The sequence below is a fragment of the Haemaphysalis longicornis genome, unplaced genomic scaffold, assembly GCF_048455015.1.
Source record: "Haemaphysalis longicornis isolate Haplotype H1 unplaced genomic scaffold, Haemaphysalis longicornis Haplotype H1 scaffold_7, whole genome shotgun sequence".
NCBI classification, from domain to species: Eukaryota; Metazoa; Arthropoda; class Arachnida; order Ixodida; family Ixodidae; genus Haemaphysalis; species Haemaphysalis longicornis.
The window spans coordinates 135,952,402-135,972,714 of NW_027526422.1; the positions used below are offsets into that span (position 1 = coordinate 135,952,402).

General features: G+C 47.9%; 1 protein-coding gene across 1 annotated transcript; it reads left to right on the plus strand.

The window, feature by feature from the left end:
• Positions 1–313: 313 nt before the first annotated feature.
• On the plus strand, positions 314–19,737 carry LOC144146555 (uncharacterized). The gene is made up of 3 exons (XM_077678498.1): positions 314–374; positions 15,809–16,759; positions 19,679–19,737. Exons 1-3 carry the CDS (start codon positions 314–316, stop codon positions 19,735–19,737), a joined length of 1,071 nt encoding a protein of 356 aa, XP_077534624.1.
• Positions 19,738–20,313: the final 576 nt, after the last annotated feature.

Here is a 20,313-nt window from a genome sequence, read left to right on the forward strand (position 1 = left end):
TGGAATAAATGAATTGTAATGGAGATTGCTTGAAGTGCTCTCGCCGTCTAATCCCTCTTCACCCACCGGTCAATCCCCGAATGAGCATGTACCACGGATCAACGGCTGTCATCACCGGTGCCTGATCGCGCGGCTCGAGTCGAATCCTCTGGCTGGTTCAACTTGGACGGTTTTGCCTCTTGATCCCTGTCTAGCGGACTCTGTCTTCCTTCCAATAAACCCCTTTGCAATTGATGGAGGAGCCGGGGTTTGAGGTAAACCATCGTACAGCCTGGAACTCCGCAGCCGGAAGCTACCAATGCCCGTCACCCCCATGGCCGCTGCCGACCAACCGCCTCCACAGGTGCCATCGGTCATCTGCGCTGGGGCGCTCCGTCAGCGCGACCCGCCGTTTTTCAGCGGTAAAGGTGACTATGACGTTGAAGATTGGTTGTCTTCTTACGAGCGAGTTAGCGCTTACAACAAATGGGACGACGCTACCAAGCTGCACAACGTCCCATTTTCCCTCGAAAAACCCGCGATCTTGTGGTATAACAACAACGCAGCGACCATGAAGACCTGGGCTGACTTCAAGAACAACTTAACTCGTGACTTTGATCGACCCGCCATACGGAAACTGCACGCTGAACAATGCCTACGTACACGGGCGCAACTACCGGGTGAGAACTTCACCAGTTACATTGAAGACGTTGTGGATCTTTGTCGGCGCGTCAACTCGTCCATGTCCGATGATGAGAAAAACACACCATGAAAGGAGTGGACGACGACACGTTCCACATGCTTGTGTCCAAGAACCCTCGATCCGTGACTGAAGTGATTGGCCTGTGCCAGAGTTTTGAGGAACTGCGCCGGCAAAGGGCCTTGGTTCGCCATTCATTGCTGACCACGGAATCTCTCTCGAGCCTCACGTTCTCGTTGAACCAATTGCAGCTCGAGGCGAAAATCAAAGAATTTGTCCGCGAGGAGGTAGCACGTCAGCTATCGCTGGTGCCGTTTACTGAGCAGGCTTCGTCCAGCCTGCCTTCTGCTCTGCAGGCGACCATCCGCGAACAGATTGCCGAGGCACTCCCGCCTGCTAACGTCGCTACCGCAGCGGTCGCACCCCTGGCCGTTCCGCAGGTGGCAGCTACAGTCGCGCGCCGCTCACAGCTACAGTCGCTGCAGCTCCAGCAGTCATGCCAATGACGTACGCTGACTGTCTCGCGCAGCCAGTGCACCCATCTTTCCGGTCGTTTCGGCCAGCGATACCAGCAGTGCAACCTCCCACTTTGCAGCCCGCTCCCCAGTTTCCACCGACCAGACCACCAGCTGTGCCGTACGGTAATCCCTGGCGCACTCCCGACAACCGGCCTATATGTTTTTCTTGCTGCTGCTCCGGTCACGTCGCCCGTTACTGCCGCCGTGTTGCTTCATCTCCTCGTGTGCCCCAGACGTCCGCCTACGCCGCACGACCACCACATCATAACGTGTCCTCAGGACCACCTCCAACCTCGTTTTCCGCCGACCGTCAGATCTTCGAAGGCCGCCGATCGCCGTCACCCCGTCGCCGCTCCCTATCCCCCATGCGCCGCCACCCCTCCCCCACTCCAGAGGGAAACTGATTCGCGCAGTTCCTGAGGCACGAACTGCGTACCCGTTGAAATACCGAAGCCCTCACCTACCTCCGCAAAATGTAATTGACGTGTTAATAGATGGAGTACCTGCGCTGGCGCTTGTTGATACCGGAGCAGCCGCGTCGGTCATCAGTGCTAAACTGTGTCGGTCGCTGAAGAAAGTCACGACGACACTTCTGGGACTTTCTCTCCAAACTGCAAGCTCAGAACATGTTGCACCTTTGGCTGCGTGTACTGCTCGGGTCGCCATTCAAAATATTCTCTACACGATTGAGTTCGCCGTCTTGCCCATGTGCTCACACGACGTTATTCTTGGGTGGGACTTTTTGTCGAACCAGAACGCCGTAATTGACTGCGCCCGCGCCGAAGTCGAATTCTGTTCGCAAAATGACGCTCCGACCCCGAACGATTCCTCTACTAACGGAGAAAAGCTGGCCGTAGACGAAGACGTGGATATCCCGCCGCAAAGCTCAGTTCTCGTCGCCCTTTCCGGCAGTACTCTGGCGGATGGACCTGTTTTATTTACGCCATCAAACGTTTTCGTTGCTCGCAAGGGTTTGCTGCTTCCGTTTGCTGTGCTGACACTCCTATCTGGCCGCACAGCGATGTTTGTTTGCAACCAGACGACCCGCCCTTTCAGCTTGCTTCGTGGGGAAACTGTCGGCAATATTGAACCTGTCGAATCCGTCTTCAGCCTCGACGTTTCCGACAACGCACCTTCACAGCAGCTACATTCGCTGAACGCGATTGGTCCCACCGATACGCCCACCTCTGACGACATCTTCCAGAAGTCCATCGCTTCCGATTTAGACCCCTCGCAACGCAAAGACCTTCTGGCTCTTCTTAGGAAGTTTCAGTCTTCCTTTGACTGCAAGCAAGCTCCTTTGGGCAGAACATCCACGGTCGCCCATCACATTGACACAGGTACCCACATGCCGTTGCGACAGCGACCATATAGGGTGTCGGCATCGGAACGTGGCGTGATTAGTGAGCATGTTGATGATATGCTCCGACGTGGCGTCATCCGACCTTCTCAAAGCCCCTGGTCGTCGCCTGTGGACCTAGTAACGAAAAAAGATGGGTCCCTCCGATTCTGTGTTGACTATCGCCGCCTTAACAAGATCACCCGGAAAGACGTTTATCCCCTGCCTCGAATAGATGATGCCCTTGATTGTTTGCACGGTGCTCAATACTTCTCCAGCCTTGATTTGCGCTCCGGTTATTGGCAGGTCCCGGTTTCTGAGTCTGATCGACCAAAAACAGCTTTTGTCACGCCAGACGGCCTATATGAGTTTAATGTAATGCCGTTTGGCCTGTGCAACGCGCCCGCCACGTTCGAAAGAATGATGGATAATATCTTGCGTGGTCTCAAATGGCGGACATGTCTCTGTTACCTAGACGATGTCGTCGTGTTTTCTTCGGATTTCCAGACTCACCTGACCCGTCTACACCAAATGTTGACATGCCTAACTGCTGCAGGGCTCCAACTGAACCTGAAAAAGTGTCGCTTTGGTGCTCGCACATTGACTATTCTCGGCCATGTCGTGTCAAAGGATGGCATCCTACCAGATCCCGAAAAGCTCGGTGCTGTCGCCGACTTTCCCAAACCGACGTCAATGAAAGCCCTCCGCAGCTTCATTTGGCTGTGCTGGTACTTTCGGCGCTTTGTACGAAATTTTGCGTCTATCATTGCGCCACTGACCAAGCTCCTCGGTGGTGACAATGGCCTGTCCTCGTGGTCCAAGGAGTGCGATCAAGCGTTTACAACCTTGCGGCGCCTGTTGATTTCGCCACCCATACTGCGGCACTACGATCCGAACGCCCCTACTGAAGTCCATACTGATGCCAGCGGCGCAGGACTCGGTGCGGTGCTCGCTCAACGCAAGCCTAACTACGAAAAGTACGTCGTCGCGTACGCTAGCCGGACTCTTACAAAAGCTGAACCAAACTATTCGGTTACCGAGAAAGAATGCCTTGTCATCGTCTGGGCTCTTTCCAAATTTTGACCCTAGCTCTACGGCCACCCTTTTGACGTGGTAACCGACCATCACTCGCTGTGCTGGCTGTCGTCCCTCAAAGACCCTATGGGACGTCTTGCTCGTTGGGCGCTCCGCCTGCAGGAGTATGATATTCGAGTTGTTTATAGATCCGGCCGAAAGCACTCTGATGCGGATGCACTGTCTCGCTCTCCGCTGCCTGGTAACCCGGAACGTCTTGCGGGAACCGATACGCTCGTAGCGTCATTGACCTTCACCGACATAGCTTCCCGGCAGCGCAGTGATCCATGGATTGCGAATATCATCGAGTTTCTCTCCACTACACCGACTCCTACGCGGCCCAGGGCTCTTCGACGCCAAGCCGCCCACTTCGCCATACGGGATGACCACCTTCTCTATCGCTGCAATTATATGCCCGATGGTCGGAAGTGGCTTCTTGTGATTCCGCGCAGTTTACGTGCGGATGTATGCGCTGCTCACCATGCTGATCCCCAAACCGCTCACGCTGGCCTTCTTAAAACGTGGAATGTACAGCTTCGTGCGCAAATACATTCGTGCTTGCACTGACTGTCAGCGCCGCAAGACGCCTGCACCGCAACCACCCGGCCCTCTGCAGCCTTTGTCATGTCCCCTTCGTCCTTACGATCGTGTCGGCATCGACCTGTACGGCCCCTTGCCATGCACTCCTTCCGGCAACCGATGGATTATTGTTGCGGTCGACTACCTAACCCGCTACGCCGAAACCGCAGCGCTGCCAGCCGCTACGGCGTGTGATGTTGCTGGGTTCGTCTTGCGGTCCCTTATATTGCGGCATGGTGCACCCCGCGAATTACTCAGTGACAGAGGGCGCGTATTCTTCTCTGAGGTGGTTGAATGCCTCCTCGCTCAGTGCAGAATTGTTCATCGCACTACGTCCGCATACCACCCACAGACGAACGGCCTGACTGAGAGATTCAACCGCACACTCGGAGACAGGCTCACCATGTACGCCGCTCATGATCATTCAAATTGGGATGTGGTGCTACCTTTTGTAACGTTTGCTTACAACACCGCCGCACAGACCACTACTAGCTTCTCACCATTTTTCTCCTCTATGGGCGCGAGCCGTCTTGCACAATAGATACAATACTACCGTACAGCCCCGATTCGTCTGAGTGCCACCCTATTTCGGACATAACTCGACAAGCCGAAGAGTGCCGCCAGCTCGCCCGCTCACTGACAGCAAATGACCAGGGTCGCCAGAAGCATCTTCACGACAACGACCACGCCTCATCTTCCTTTCGTGCTGGCGACCTTGTGTGGCTGTGGGTCCCCGCTACAACACCGGGTCTATCCTCCAAACTGCTTTCGAAATATCACGGCCCCTACCGTGTCCTCAAGTGTACTTCTCCCGTGAACTACACAGTAGAACCACTGACGCCCTCTACATACCTTCGCTGTCATGGCAGCGAAGCCGTCCACGTCAGTCGCTTGAAGCCCTACTACGACCCCGCAGTCGTTTCATCGCCGTAAGTCGCCAGGATGGCTCCTGCTTCACCGGGGGCAATTGTAATGGAGATTTCTTGAAGTGATCTCGCCGTCCAATCCCTCTTCACCCACCGGTCAATCCCCGAATGAGCATGTACCACGGATCAACGGCTGTCATCACCGGTGCCTGATTGCGCGGCTCGAGTCGAATCCTCTGGCTGGTTCAACTTGGACGGTTTTGCCTCTTGATCCCTGTCTAGCGGACTCTGTCTTCCTTCCAATAAACCCCTTTGCAGAATTATTTTGGGTATGCCAACGGCTACTTTACTGTGTTCGTTTTTGCATGCGGGGATGGTGGAGTTGAGGAGGGGGAGGGGGGCTCCCGCGGATTGCGAACTTGTATCGATAAGTTCGTTATAGGCGGGTTCGGCTATATCGAACTATCGGATATATCGAACTAATCGCGGTGCATATTGCCGTTCGCTATAAACGGGTTTGACTGTAATTTGAAAATGGTGCCTATTCATGACTAGACCACTGAAGGTACAAACTCAAGTGGTGAGACGTACTAGGTTGAGGGGAACGTCATGTTTTGGTCTTAACAGTGTGCCTATTAATAACTAATCTACTCCAGGTGACGAGAACAATATGATGGAGGGCCAAATTGTGTTCTGAATGGCGTGTGGCTTCGGTGGCGGCCACGTGCTGATATCACACGCCACAGGACGCTCCTTCTTCAACGCATCGCCCTGCAGGACACCTTGAGCTTCAAAGAAACGTGGAGCTTCGGGTAAGTGATTGTTCGCCGACATGAACCCTGGCAATATAAGCTTCGCCCAAACGTTGGGAACTGCGGAGAGCACAAACATCCAGAATTGTTTACCTCGTCCGACGCGCTCGCTCCACTCCAGATTTCCAGTTCTTAAAAAAAATGTCCTGGCACTTACTAACAGAACACTATCTAGTTACTTGTCCTAGTATAAACTAGGTACTTAGTGGATTTTACTAACTGGCCATGCATAACCTAGTAAAAGCTGCGGGTGACAATGCGCATAGGCTGAGCGTACAGCGCAACATAGACACATTCAAAACGCACATATCACACTTAGACAACCAATAAATAAATTGAGCCAGAAAGCAACGGAACGAACAAGGAGACCGAGTATAAGTGCGTTGCTTTAGAAGTACACCTGCTGTTCTTGCTTTTATAGCCAGCATCAGAAAGTCATTTGGATAGAGTTGGTGGGCCTCTGGCAAAAGTCAAATATTTTAGCGATAATTTTAGAATCACGCATTTTAATGTGACCATATACAAGTCAGGATGCGGATTAGCAAAAACTTTTAATCGTAACCAGAAGTGGGAAAAGAGCTGTAGTTATTACGTTGAATAATTTATAGAATTTTCTTTCTGTAGTGATTGTTAGTATCAAACAAGCAAGTGCACGCTCTAGACAAGGAACGGTTCCATACTTAGTGGCAGGACCTAAGTAACGTTTTGGGGGGTAGTAAGGTTCGTAAGGAGTTAGTAAATACAGCCGTTACTACCCTTTTACGAGCTTTTTTGTTACAAGTGAGATCTCGTGATTCAGTACTGGTCGAATGCTACTCCCAAAGATTTTACGGGATGTGCCTCCCAGTTTACGTTCTAAAAACATCGTGGCATGGTATCCGTTTTTCCGTGCGAGAAACACAAACGCTTGCTTCTTTTTCCCGAGATTTCTGTCGCCTTGCAATATAAATCAACCCTTTAAAGCTTCTCTAACGATGCCCTTGACTGCACAGAAGACTCGAACATCATCCGTACAAAGTAAATTTTAACTTCAGTAATGACTGCATACGTGCATTTTATTATACGCGATGTTATTGCTCACACAAATGCTCGAGACAAATAGCAAAAAGTTCCGACGATAACAAGTAACCTTATTGACAAACAGTATCTGAACTTCTGTGTGAAATTTTGGTTTTAATGACGCTGGCACTACAAGGCGCCAGGCCATTTTTCACTGTCTGATATTATAACCCAACAGTGCCATGCTCGACTATTAAAAATAAAAAGTCGTGCAGCACGCAATCAAAGGCCTTCTTTAGGCCTTGTTGTAACGTTGCAACAAAATTCCCGTGTGCATCCCAATACCCGGATATATGCTTGCCTGTGTGAATTTTCGTAAACGCAGTTCCGAATTTGTACCACCATGGTGGCACAGTCTCTGTGGAATTGTACTGCTGAGCACAAGGTTGCCAATGCGATCCTGGCAGCGAATGCCTTTCATTAGTTGTTGGAGGCGAACAACTTAAGCTCTGTTGTGCTGAGATTTTGACGCACGTTAAAGACTTCCAGGTATTCGCAGCTGTGGCTCAGTGGCTAAGGCGTTGTTCTGCTGAGCACGAGGACGCGGCTTTGATTCCCGGTCGCGGCGGCAGCTTTTCTGAAGCACGCAGAAAGCGAAAACGCCCGTGCGCTCGATATTTCGACGCACGTTAAAGATTGCCAGGTGGTCAAATTAAATCCCCAGCCCTCCACTACGGCACGCCTCATCACCTGTGTAGCGTCGGCGCGTTAAAACTCATAATCAATTAATGAAGTATTTTCAGGTGTTCGAAATAGAATTGTAGCCTTCTAGTACGGCGCGACTCATATCCCAGTTGTAGCTTCGAGGCGTTAACACCCGGAATTTGAGGTTTTGTATACATCTGATGACACAAAACTACATGCCGCAGTAAAACCTCACTTACGACTCTTGGCAAACCCGTTGCAAATATGTTCGCGAAAATTTTTACACTCGGCATTATAATATTAATTGGCCTCAAGTACTCACTTCATACAAATAGGTTTTGACGAGTCGCCCGTCTCCCGTATGAAAACTCGTCCGTCTTCCGAAAACGTGGCAGGCATGTCTTTTAATCTATGGGTTTGTATAACACCCTCTTTGCTGTCCTAATCTTGTTTTTGAAAATCTTTAAATAGTATAATGCAGACACGTTATGTACAGGTACTTTAAAAGGCTCATCTACACTGATTTTTGGGAAGTAACTTGGTGAGCTGCTAGCAGATTTCCCGTCGGAGCAATATATGCCCTGCCTCATGGTGGAATGTGCTTGCCCGTGGGATAAACCAGAATTTTCGGTACCGGATAAGCTTGGTCGCCCACAAAACACACCAACAGTAGCAGCGCAGCAGGAGAAGGCAATGGTGAGGACAGCCAAAGGTGAAGAAGAGATAGTCAAAAAATCATGCCCCCCTCCGTCCAACGACGACGATGGTTGATCGCGCCACCGTATGCGCGATCCACCCCGCTACAAAGGGTAAACCAATAGAAATCATCATCATCATCCAAAGTAGGGGGAGGGGTCCAGGTGCAGCCAAGTTTTTTAGGCGGAGTTTGGATACTGCCTAGTTCAAAAAGCTCTGGGGGATCACGGTAGGAAGGAGCCATATGGGGTAGCAGACGATAAGAAAATCTCTTTCGTCCCTAGGTTACAATGATCACAAATAGTTGCATAGCAGCTGATAGCAATCATAATAAAATATTCCCAGTGTTCATCGTTTCCAATAAACGTTGGATTTGTTTCCTCACCTACTTTCACATTTTGTGATCACCTACTACCTCATTTGGTTATTTCTAGCTGTGGAAGTCACAATTACTTGATATAGGAGTTGCGAAAGTCCCCATATGCACCATGCATAAAAACGCCCCAGTATTGATCCACTGTTTTGGATTTTCAGCTCAGTGGCGCTATTTTTTGTTCAAACTGGGGCTCTATTTTCGGCTGCACAAATTGCGGCAATACGCCATGTTTTTTTTTGCGTAAGCCAGACGTAAGCAAACAGTGACGTGCTTCACATATAGCTATGACGACATGCAGACGTCAAACTCGACTTCAATCAGCGCTGTAATAAACAAAGGACTCGCTTTTCTTTGTTATTTTTCTCATGAGTTCGCTCATGTGACCCAGCATCTGACTAGGACAAGTGTGGACAAATGCCATGCATTGGGTTTTCTTTGTCATGGAGAGGCTTGTACTGCCCTCTTATGTTGCGGTTACGCAAAACAAATTATTTTTACTTGGGATTTCTGGATTTTGAAAGCAAATGATTTCTACTTGGAAACAGTCGAAGCTATTATTTCTTTTGGTAGAAAACATGCCTTAAACCGCATGTCATGCGAAACTGCGCCTGCTGCAAATTCCCGGACATTCCGTGGCGCCGGAGGTCGGCGAAATGTTTTGCCCTATTTCGCGCCAAAACCGGCTGCCAGTTTCAAGCTATTACATAACATTACGTCACTTTTACGCAGGCTGAAGTTGCCAATGTCGAACGTGATCGTTCCCACCAACTGCTCAAATTACCTCACGCCTTCTCACCCAAACACAGAGAGGGCGTGTATTACAAGCAGTACTGTTGTTGAAAGCAAAACCAGGACTACGTTATCATGTCCGGTGCATTTAGACTAGTTTTTTATTGCCGGCCAAGAATTATGCGCTTTCAGTAAAGAGAAGTAAGGCAAACTTTAGAACTGTTCATAGTAAACGACTCACAACCGCTTTGTAAACGGGAAGCACGTGACCAAAATTGTAAGCCAATCAGAAAAGACTTCCGGCAAATTGCACTATTCCCCGGGAATTGGCGCAGTCGGGAATAGGGCCTCTGACATGGAATTGTATCATTTGAAGTAAAACTTAGTTGTAGATTAGGTCTGCTTTATGGCTGCAATGTGCTAAAAATGTGGAACACCTTTTGACTACCTAAGAACTTACGCCTTATATACTTGACGTAGGGAAGTATGCTTAGAGTACTGAAAATAGCTCTGAAAACTGGAGAGGCGAACAGGGGGCTCATTTATTGCTGAAATAACAAACTTCACTTCCTAATAAATTTACAGGATGTCTACGCACTAGTGCACAATAATTGACAGCGTGGACAGTGCCAGAGATAAAAGCTCAACAAGTCAGTAAGGTTGGCTTTCCTTTAAAGCGCGCTTTTTCGGTCAGGTCGTCATTACCGGAACGACGTGAATGCTGCCAACGCAATCATACGAACTCTTACCGGAACGTAAGCGTGAGTACGACAGTAAACATGTATTTGCTTCAAGTTCACTTTTGCTCTATATTTGGTTTGCTGCAAGGCATTCTGCACAAGTTTTTTGCGCCACTGCCATTGCTTCCTCAGATTCATTGATTGCAGGGTGTAACGCGCTAACGCAACGCAGGCGATGAGGCGCGCTGTAGTAGAGGGCTCCGGATTAATTTTGACCAATTGGGCATCTTTAACATGCGGCGAAATCTCTTAAACACGGGTGCTTTTGCTGTTCGCCTCCATCAGAAAAGCGGCCACCACAGCCGGGAATCGAACCCTCGACCTCGTGCATTGGTTCTTAAGACGACGTGTAGCTCACCAAAACATGAGATTAAAGGCATACCTTCTCCAGGAATTAAAACAAGAGCAAGTCGTGGTAATTGGCTTTACGTTAAGACTAGCTGATGTTGCAAAACGCCCTTCGCAGAGGATTACACGCATTGGAGATCCAACCAGTTACCGGAGAAAATTAGCCCATCACGCGTACTGTTGCGCCCCGTGTGCCATTCGAGTGCGTTTACTTTAAAGGAGCCTGGCAAACAGGACGAATAAATATACATTATCCCAACATACCAAGGAATAGATTGCCTAACGGCAAGCACACAAACCATAATGAGCCCCTAATGATTCCTTATATTAGAAATTTTTGGGTCAATTAGTTAGCCCCGGAAAAATGTAGGATAGCTTCACCGTACTAGGGTTTTGCTATTCTTTCAGGGTGCCCATACCTCGAACAGGGGAGTATCCCGTTAACTCATGTGTACCGAGTTCAACACATTTAACAGCAACGAACCTCCGCGTTGCCCTACGTACATCTAGCGCCGCCTGCTGATAGCTACCGGCGTTACCAGCGAGATTAAAAAATGGCGCTGGGGCAGCCAGGCATGTGGGATATCTTGTTTCTTAGATACTTTTTTCTAGTTAGGCAGTTTGCTTCTTGGTACTGTTTCTGGGTGTGAAATTAAAGAAGGTAACACCTAAATAACGAATGCGAGTGATCACCTTTTCTAAAAATTGACGAACACAGGGTTGGGGCACAAGTAGTTCTCGCCGCTTTGCATGCTTGCGAATGTGCGTTGAAACTTTGGTGCGCTAATAATGAACGTCTGCGCCTAAGAACCGTGCCAAATGCAAAATCAAATCTTATCTGGTTATCAGCCGCCGATAAGTGCTGAAATAGTTGTTGGCTGCTGTCGGGCTGAGGGACTGTTCTTATCGGACTTCACCTCCGAAACCACGCAAGCCTCTGGCATACCTTTCACATACCTAGCTACTGCAGCGCCGTTTACGAATCTAGTCGGTCGCTGCGGTTAGCTGCGCTGTATGCATCGAAAGCCACGCGTTCGCGCGTTGTGGTCCACAGTTTTGACGTCTGTATTAAATCATTGAGCTTATATAAATGTCTGAAGAGCGCGGTTCGTAAACGAGGAAAAATTTGCATACAAAAGAAAAACAAATTTTCGTTTTGAAGTATATCTTAAGCATTGAAGTCCCGATACATCGCTCCATCCTTGTTTACAACCGAAGCAATACACCCCGAAAATAAGCGAGCCGCTGCTTTTGCCATTTCCATCCATCATAGCTGCATAGAACGAGCTGAAATGGGCGGCATTCTGTCCCAGCAAGTGCTTTTTACAAAACATTGGAAGATAAACTTGGCATATTTTTATAACCATTATCCAGTTTGCCCAAAAGACAGTAGATAGCACCTAAGATTGAGCCGCACCTAATCGATTGGCAGCCGTGTATGCCCACTAGCTATTTGTAGTCAATAGCGTTCACCCTCATCGACCTTTACCGCTCATTGAATCTGGGCACGTTCCACGTGAACCTGAACCGCATGCGTGTCTTGGGCGCTGGAAATCGTGAGATCGTTGTCATGTTTTCCTCATAAACGACTGGCTTTGCGCGATGCATAGCGCGATAAAAGTGACACAAACAGCAATAAAAACAGCTACACGAAGACAAGGGCAATGTGCTGCTTTGTTTACTTCATTTTTTAAACCGAGTTGCCTGATTATGCTCAGCAAAATAACACACTTGCGAGGACTGCGCCATCCATTTTGGAAGCAGTAATTATAACATTGGGGTCCTAAATTAAAATCCATGCTTCTCAGATGTAACGTGTGGGACCACTGTGATAATAGTGCAGCTGTCGAGGTCAATGCGAAGCCAAACGTCTTCCTCTACAGTGTCACATCATTCAGTCACTGACACTTTGGAGCTCATTGATTATGGGGCCGCGGTACAGGGTGGTACCAACGCTGTGGCATAGCTTGCGTGTTTCTTTTTTCTCATAGAAGGACGGTATCTTTCTATCTCACTTTCTTTCCCTCTCCGCTCACTCAACCATCTCAGCAGTACCGCACTGCGACTGTGTATATAAAAGCAGCTTCAACCCCCAGATCAGCAGTTGAACCAACAGAAGCTGAAAGAAACCATGGTAAGGGCTTCTGCTTAGACTGTTGTAGTGATGTTAGACACTAAGAACGCTCAAAGAGGTGTTAGGTATGAGGCGTATAGCTGTCAAACTTAACTTTCCGGAACCTGAGCTGTCTTTCCATGAAGTGCTAGCAATGAGACTCCCCCTGTACCAAAGAACGTATTACGTATAAAGGATGTTTTTCCATGCTGTATTTGAATCTTCTGAAAACGTTTGAATCTTCTCAAATAGGAATAACTAAATGTCAGCGAACAGAACCGAAAATCTTTAAGATGAGAAACCTAATAAAGAAAATGGCGTCAAATGCCGGATTAGGTGACAGGGGCTGCGTTTTAAACTGGCGCCGTAAACTTGATATAGTCATCGTTTCTACATTTCCCGCAGTATAGCAGCTTACAGTTACCACAGGCGCACCGCATTAACTCCGAATAGGGAGCTTTTTGATTGCCAGGAGCAAACCTTCAACATGCAGGATGAGGTTGTTAGCGGCGCCTAATGAACAACTTAGAGTTCCCAAATAAACACACAACCCTATTGAGGATCTGACGAGGTGCCCGAAGATCGTGTTTGCTGCGGATTGACCGAAAGAGCAATCTCTGACTGCACATAGACAATACCATTACGATTTGAGAAAACACCAATATTTATGGCGAGGGGGTGTGTAAAAATGGCCAACACTGCACGTTTACCGGAGGAGTGCCATCGCTTTGCTTAAAAAGCATGACCCAAATCTCATTCGTAAGATTCGTATAGTGCTGTTTTAGTTCTAACAACTTCTCATTTAATGACCTTAGAGCGAACCGTTTTCCATCGTGGATTCTACACAGTCCCTTGTATATTTTGAATCAGATATGTTTTCAAAATATAAAGCAAGTTCCAAGGGTCAGCCAAAAAAAGCTTGCGTTTTCTGTACTTGCCGATTTTTTCAGTCTCAAGCAGCATGCTCAATGCCACAGACTGACCCGCAGCGGTGGCTCAGTGGCTTAGGCGTTGCGCTGCTGAGCACGAAGACGTGGGTTCGATTCCCGGCCACGGCGGCTGATTTTTTGATGGAGGCGAAAAGCAAGAACGCCCGTGTGTACGAGATTTCGGCGCACGTTATAAATCCCCAGGTGGCCAAAATTATTCCGGAGCCCTCCACTACGGCGCTACTCATCGCCTGCATTCCGTCGGCGCGTTAAACCCTACAATCAATCAATCAATCAATCAATCAATCAATCAATCAATCAATCAATCAATCAATCAATCAATCAATGCTACAGGTGGTTTAAGTAGCGTAACCACTGCGGCAAACTTAGAACTGATGTACTTTCGGACGAAAAAGTTTGTGGGGTGTCCAGTGCTCTGCGGAGGGGCGAAAATTTGCATTGCTGCGTCATCTGCCGCCACAGACCACCAGATCGAGGCTCACGGAACTTGCGTGCAGTGCTCGCTTTGTGCATGCCTGTCCTTCCTTCCTTCGTTATCAGGCATCTCTGGTGCCTTGCTTCCCCGAGATGTGCTTTCGGTATCCGCTGGTCATCCTTCTTCACAGAGTGAAAGGGAACTCATTTATTTCCATTTCTTTCAAACAAAGAGCAACTGTGTGTTCTGCCTTTTAAAATGATTGTGTTTTCTCGTAATCCCAGAAATTACCTTGGGCCAGAATGGCTGTATTTTTAAGCACGTAACAGTTCTGACTTTCCCTTCATGTATAGTGGAGGCTCGTTATAGTGATCTTAAATAAATAGAGTAATTTATGGCCATTTTGTCGTCCTGGAGGCAAATTTGAGCAGGACTTTTTTGAAGATAGCAACATTAGATTCAGATCTGCACAGAATTCCCCAGGAAGTTGGCTTTCTCACAACACACCATTTCGATGCACGCAGTTTGTTCAGATCCTACAACCCATAACAGCTCCGCTGTAACTACTTTACTGCTCGACCAGAAAGCACTTTGTAGATGGCATACATTCAGACAAAGTTGATCCCCACGCAAATGCTGGTGGCGAAATAGGTGTTTTGTTACAGCAGTCGGCAGCAGACCCACTGCATTGGTCGCACAGCGTCAAAGAGGCTGCGGGAACATCCAAAGCACGCTACGGGGAAGCGCGTAATTACGAAGTAAAGACAGGATTGCACAATGCGCACACGGCGCAGAAGTTTCTTGAGCCGCGACTCAAAGGTCTGTGGCGGCAGATGGCGCAGCAATGTGGTTTTGCGCAGCTCGGGCACGCACTGCGCATCCCGCAAACTTTTGCGTCCGACAGCACTAGTGCAGAGTAAAGACTTCATCGCGTTCCGCAATATGTAATTTCCGCATAAACCATAATTTTTTGCAGTGAATTCCAGCCGTTGTTGTATTTTCACGTGCTGAATTGTCATCACAGCACAGGCTGTCAAATTGTCATCAGCACATTGATAGTGTACTTTGTCCTTTTTCAAATGATGCAAACATAATTCCTTGCTTTAAGCCACCACTTCATTCAGCATAAATTTGATGGACATGATTACGAGGTTTAACGTGCATGGGCTAGCGGAGGGCTCCGGATTACGTTTCGCCAGCTGGGTATCTTTAAGGTGCGCCACGTTCAGCAAAACCTACTGCATTCACCAAATAATTGTTTTACGGAGAGTAGAAATTACTGCTATTTTTCCGTTATCACTGAAAACATTTAGGAGTAAATACATGTGATGTCGGGTTTTTGTAATTATTTCTTTTTTTTTTACTTTTTCACGTTACCCTTTATTTCAACGCAGCTGGATAAAGGAATATTATGTGGTGTCACGTACCCACAGCTATGAAAAAGCAAAGTCTTTCCCAAGCAATAATTTTTCACTATACCGGTACGATTTGTTTATGCAGTGTTAGTGTACTTCAAGGTATCCTCGGACGGAAGACAGCATAACGATTGGCACATTAATACACGCATCTGCCGGATGCGAGAAAACGGCGCAAAATCAGTTATCTACATAATACACAAATGCCCTTTTTTACAAGGATTGTTACAAACATTACATGCATACAATACACCAGCACAATATAGAAGCATCGATAAAACTGTACCACGTCATTGGGACCGTATGCATTTTACCAGACGGAAAAACATGGGAATTCTACCACTTTGTTCATTTGGTAAACAACCATTTTCTCCGATAAGACAAAAAAACACCCTTAAATGAACACACGACATATCGTCGCACATGGACACCACACCTACGCCTATAATACAAAGCCAAATTCTTCGTCTCTCATTTTGTTTCCCAGATCCGCGCCTGCATTTTCCTGGCTCTGGCCACGAGTGCCCTCGCTGGCTACACCGGCTTCCCTACCTACGGCCCGGGCTACGGCTACGGCTACGGCTACGGCCTTGGTTACGGCGGCCTCGGCTACACCGGCTACGGCTTGCCCCACTATGGTCTTGCCCATGGTGTCGGTTACTCTGGCCTCGGCCTCGGCTACGGCCTGTCCCACTACGGTCTTGGCCATGGCGTTGGTTACTCTGGTCTCGGCCTCGGCTACCGCTTCGCCCCAACCGTCGGTTACCCCGTTGCCACTCCAGCTGTATCCAAGACCGTGTCTACCTACACCGCTGCTCCAGCCGTGACCGCCGTTGCTCACGGTGCCCCAGTCGGCGCCTACGCTGCTGGCCCAGTCGGCGCCTACGCTGCTGGCCCAGTCGGCGCCTACGCTGCTGGCCCAGTCGCCGCCTACGCTGCTGGCCCAGTTGCCACTTACCCTGTCGCCGCTCCAGCTGTTGCCAAGACCGTGGCCACCTACACCACTGCTCCAGCCGTGGCCACCGTTGCCCACGCTGCCCCAGTCGCCGCCTATGCTGCTGGGTACCCCACTTATCCCGCCGTGGCCAGTGTTGTCCGCCCCGCCCCAGTCGTGGCTGCTGCCCCAGCTGTCGCCACCACGACCGCCGTGCACCCCGCTCCAGCTGTGGCCACTGTTGCCCACGCAGCCCCAGTGGTCGGCTCCTATGGCTTCGCCCACGCCGCCCCATTCGTCGGTGCCTACGGTGTCCCACATGCCGCCCCAGTCTACGGCTACGGTGTTGGCCACCTCGGCTATGGTGTCGGCCACTACGGCTTCGGCCATGGTCTTGGCGTGTACGGACTGAACTACGGCTATGGCCTCGGCTCTCCCTTCGACTACACCACCCTCCTCCGCAAGAAGAAATGTAAGTGCTTGAAGTATTCATTATTTGAGTCTGTATTACCCTTAAGAGTAAGACCTCTGCTATTTGGTCAACACTTCTTTAACACGAATCGTCAACATGGTGAACTCATATTTAAGCAATAACATTTATTTACAATTTCTCGAGTATAACAGTGCCCGTAAAATTCATGGCGACTTCGTTACTGGACGTTTCCTCCGGGTAAATGTTTTGTATTAAAAATGTCGTGCGCGCACCACCGTCATAAGTTTTAAAATGGTACTTTAAAGACAACCGTCGCGTTTATTGAAGGCGGTTTTCTGAATTCATGGTGCAATCTAGTGCAAACCAGAAACCGGTGGTGATGGCTGCTCTCTAAAACATGACGCAGCACAACAATATCCCCTTACACTAGGGGCAGCACATCAGGGATAGCTAGGAACAATTTTCCTTGTTGCCCTCAATGATGGCAGCCGTGACAAAGACTGCGGCTTAATGCGTTACCTTACGACATGCTAATCTGATGTGTGCTAGAGTGCTACAGCTTACTAATTTCTTGTTATTGTATTAGAGGGTTACGTGCTGCATACTGAAAGGAAATCTGTTTATTTTCAGAAATTTATTTACTAGGAATCACCACCATAAGATGCAAGAAGTGGAGTGCTTAAGACTTTTTACCCCAGTGTTGTTCTCAGTCTCGTCACGGCAACATGAGAGAGCTGCAAAAATAAATGATGATGAAATAGAATTGGCTCTGCTTTTGTGTCATTTTAGTTAGGCCCAAAACTGTGAGCACTAATTTCGATATATCTATTCTGGTCGGTTTTCTCTGTTAGCTTTTAATGAAACAAAGAATTCATCAAACCTTTGTCGGCCACTTTGGAGTTAACAGAAGTTGGCTTTTGTCTGAAATTGAAACAATGGCTTGCATCTGAAATAGAAACAAAGTTACCCCTTCCACCAGTGTTAGAGTCTGGATTGAAAAATTTATAACCTGAAGCTTGGGTCTATAAAATGTATTCAAAGCAAGTTATTACATACAGATAATCACGACTTACATACAGATTTACATACATACTTACATAAAATCACGACATACATAGAGATAATCACAGCTGTTATTCAAATTTCTTTGAAATTCACATCTGTGACTTGACAATTTGCCTGGCTGAAACATGCAGCGCAGGTGACACCAGCTTATGTGATTTTAGTGTTCTTTTTGTTTTGAAGCCTTTTGAGCACTGCTAGTAGCAGTGTAATATACCGACATAGGCCAACTGCCAACTTGTGTTCACGTTCCACGGTGGAGATGAAAGTATGAGAATAGATTTCATATTATTTCATTTATTTCGCCCTCAATGTGAGCGGCTTCACACAGGAGAGTGGAGTAAAGTTGTACAAAATATACAACAAAAGCAGCACGGCTTTTGTTATTCATGATTAGATGATGTCGGCAAAAGTCGTTTGAAATAATTTTCTTCCAAATTGTGAGGGACCTGCGAAGGCAGCTGTTGTCTCCGGCAGAGGCGTCCTGTCCTGCGATGTCCTGGGTATAATTGACCGCGAATATGTCTTATTGTGGCAATGCAATATTTCGATTTAATGCTGGTGGTCATTGCATGAGGAGGCGTGGGGTGGTGAAGGAATGAAAGAGGTGCGGAAAACCGGGGTAAGGCAAAAAATCTTGTGGAAGAAACAAATATGGAAGTACCGGCGACGATTTGCTCATTCTAAGACACAGAGTCGAATATTCAATGTTCACATTTCAAATTTTAGATATTCAAAGTCAAATACTCAAGCATTCAAAGTCAAACACAAAAGTTAGTCAAACAAATTCAAAGTCAAACAAAGTCAAACCCAAAGGCAAATTCAAATATGCTGTATTGAGATGAGCTTGACGTGGAATATTTAGGCGAGTGAACGCTCGTTGACCTATAGTGGCATTTTTATGCCCGCATAGTCGATGTAAGCGGCCGCGTGGTAAAACCCACACCGAGCTTATTTGGCCGATAGGGCGATGTGGTTGCTTGGGGCTTTATTGATCTCAAGAATGGCAGATCTTGCGAGTATTATGTCCGCCTTCCTCGGTTTGACAGCCTCACATATTCTTATTTTCATAGGTAGGCGAAGGATTATTTCAGCTTCCGACAGCCTCACTACGTCATGAAATTGGAGAGACACATCCCAGCTTAATATTTCTGTTAAGAACAAACTCGCCCTTGTCGCCCAACAATGTCGCAAGCGCCATGAAGTCTGTGCCCTGCAAGTTTACAGTAAAAGGCGTTCTGGGTTTAGTCTCCTCTGCAAAGGCCATATAGAGTAAATATTTACCGGGTATGATAATACTTCCCAAGATAGGAAGTCAAAAGGTTAGTTTGGTATCTGTTGACCTGCTGTTGAGCTTCGCGTTGAACTCATCTACCGCGCCTGTCAACATTTGACCAGTTGTCTAGACAGAAACTTCCGAAGATAGTTCTACTTGTTCACTATCACTGGTGGCTACCTTCTCGCCACGTCTGTCACTCGTAGTGCATTAGCGGTAGTGGCTTACCCTCATTTACATCTGCTGTTTCTCTTTCCAGGAGCATTTTTTGTTGCGCCTTTCCAGAGCCTTCATCTGCCCCTACTTCCACTCTGCTTTCTCCCTTTCTTCGCGCCCGAACCCAGCCACAAACTCCCCGAGTCGCGTCTTTTCCTGGCGCACTCGTCCCTGCTTGTGGCACTTCTTGAGAATTCTTGGCCCATCTCAATTATTTTTTGTACCTCACACGTTTTACGAAACATACAGATCTAAGGTTTAGACCTAACATAAGTTCGCCATCATAGTTGTCGTAAAATGCTGTATTTGCAAGGAAGCCACGTTGGCTTCAGAAGGAGAAGCGGGAAGCGAATTGAAAGAGCATAACAAGCTCTCTAGGAGGACCGTCTCCTTGGTGAACGCAGCTTCACACTGTCTGAGTATAGTGAGCCTGGAGAAGCCGGGTCCAGGTCTCGCAGGATGACCCCCAAAGCGTCCTTGCCAGATGCGGAAAATAGGCCATACAGTTACAAAACGGAAGGGCCATGGTGGGTCTTGTAGCCAGGCCGCAATCCAGACATTTGAGTAGTTCTCAAGGTAGACGTTAATCGATGGGTCGTAATTTTTGTGTTGGCGTATAGTAGGATGAAGAGGGTTGAGAAACTACTGATCTTTCCCTTCGTCGTTGTTGGTAATGCCGCCACCATTCGAGAACCTGTTCATAATAAAGTTCCGGGAAAAATAAGTTCCCCTCGCGCCGCCGAGATTTCCAATTCCCATAGTAAATTTAAAAACGTGAAAGCAGACGTCGCAAACACCTGCGTTTTTGGGGGCTACCATTTCGGGAGTCAGAAATTATGAATTGGGCAACGAGATTTGCGGAGGTGATATTATTTATATACATTCTACATCCCCCTCTGAAACCGTTCTTTTATGTGGGGATAACTTCATTATTTACACAAAAATAACAGTTTCATCAGCTACAACTCGCGATAAGTTTCCTTTCAGTTTTGATTTCAGTTATCTGTTGCGTAGTTTTGAACGTATGGTCACGACATAA

Bases quoted from the DNA above. Each gene is read 5' to 3' on its own strand.
- LOC144146555 (XM_077678498.1), top strand. From the start codon at position 314: ATGGCCGCTGCCGACCAACCGCCTCCACAGGTGCCATCGGTCATCTGC. The intron at 375-15,808 runs GTCAGCGCGACC...TATAATACAAAG, and splicing joins CATCTGCGCTGGGGCGCTCC to CCAAATTCTTCGTCTCTCAT. The intron at 16,760-19,678 runs GTAAGTGCTTGA...TGGTGAACGCAG, and splicing joins CCTCCTCCGCAAGAAGAAAT to CTTCACACTGTCTGAGTATA.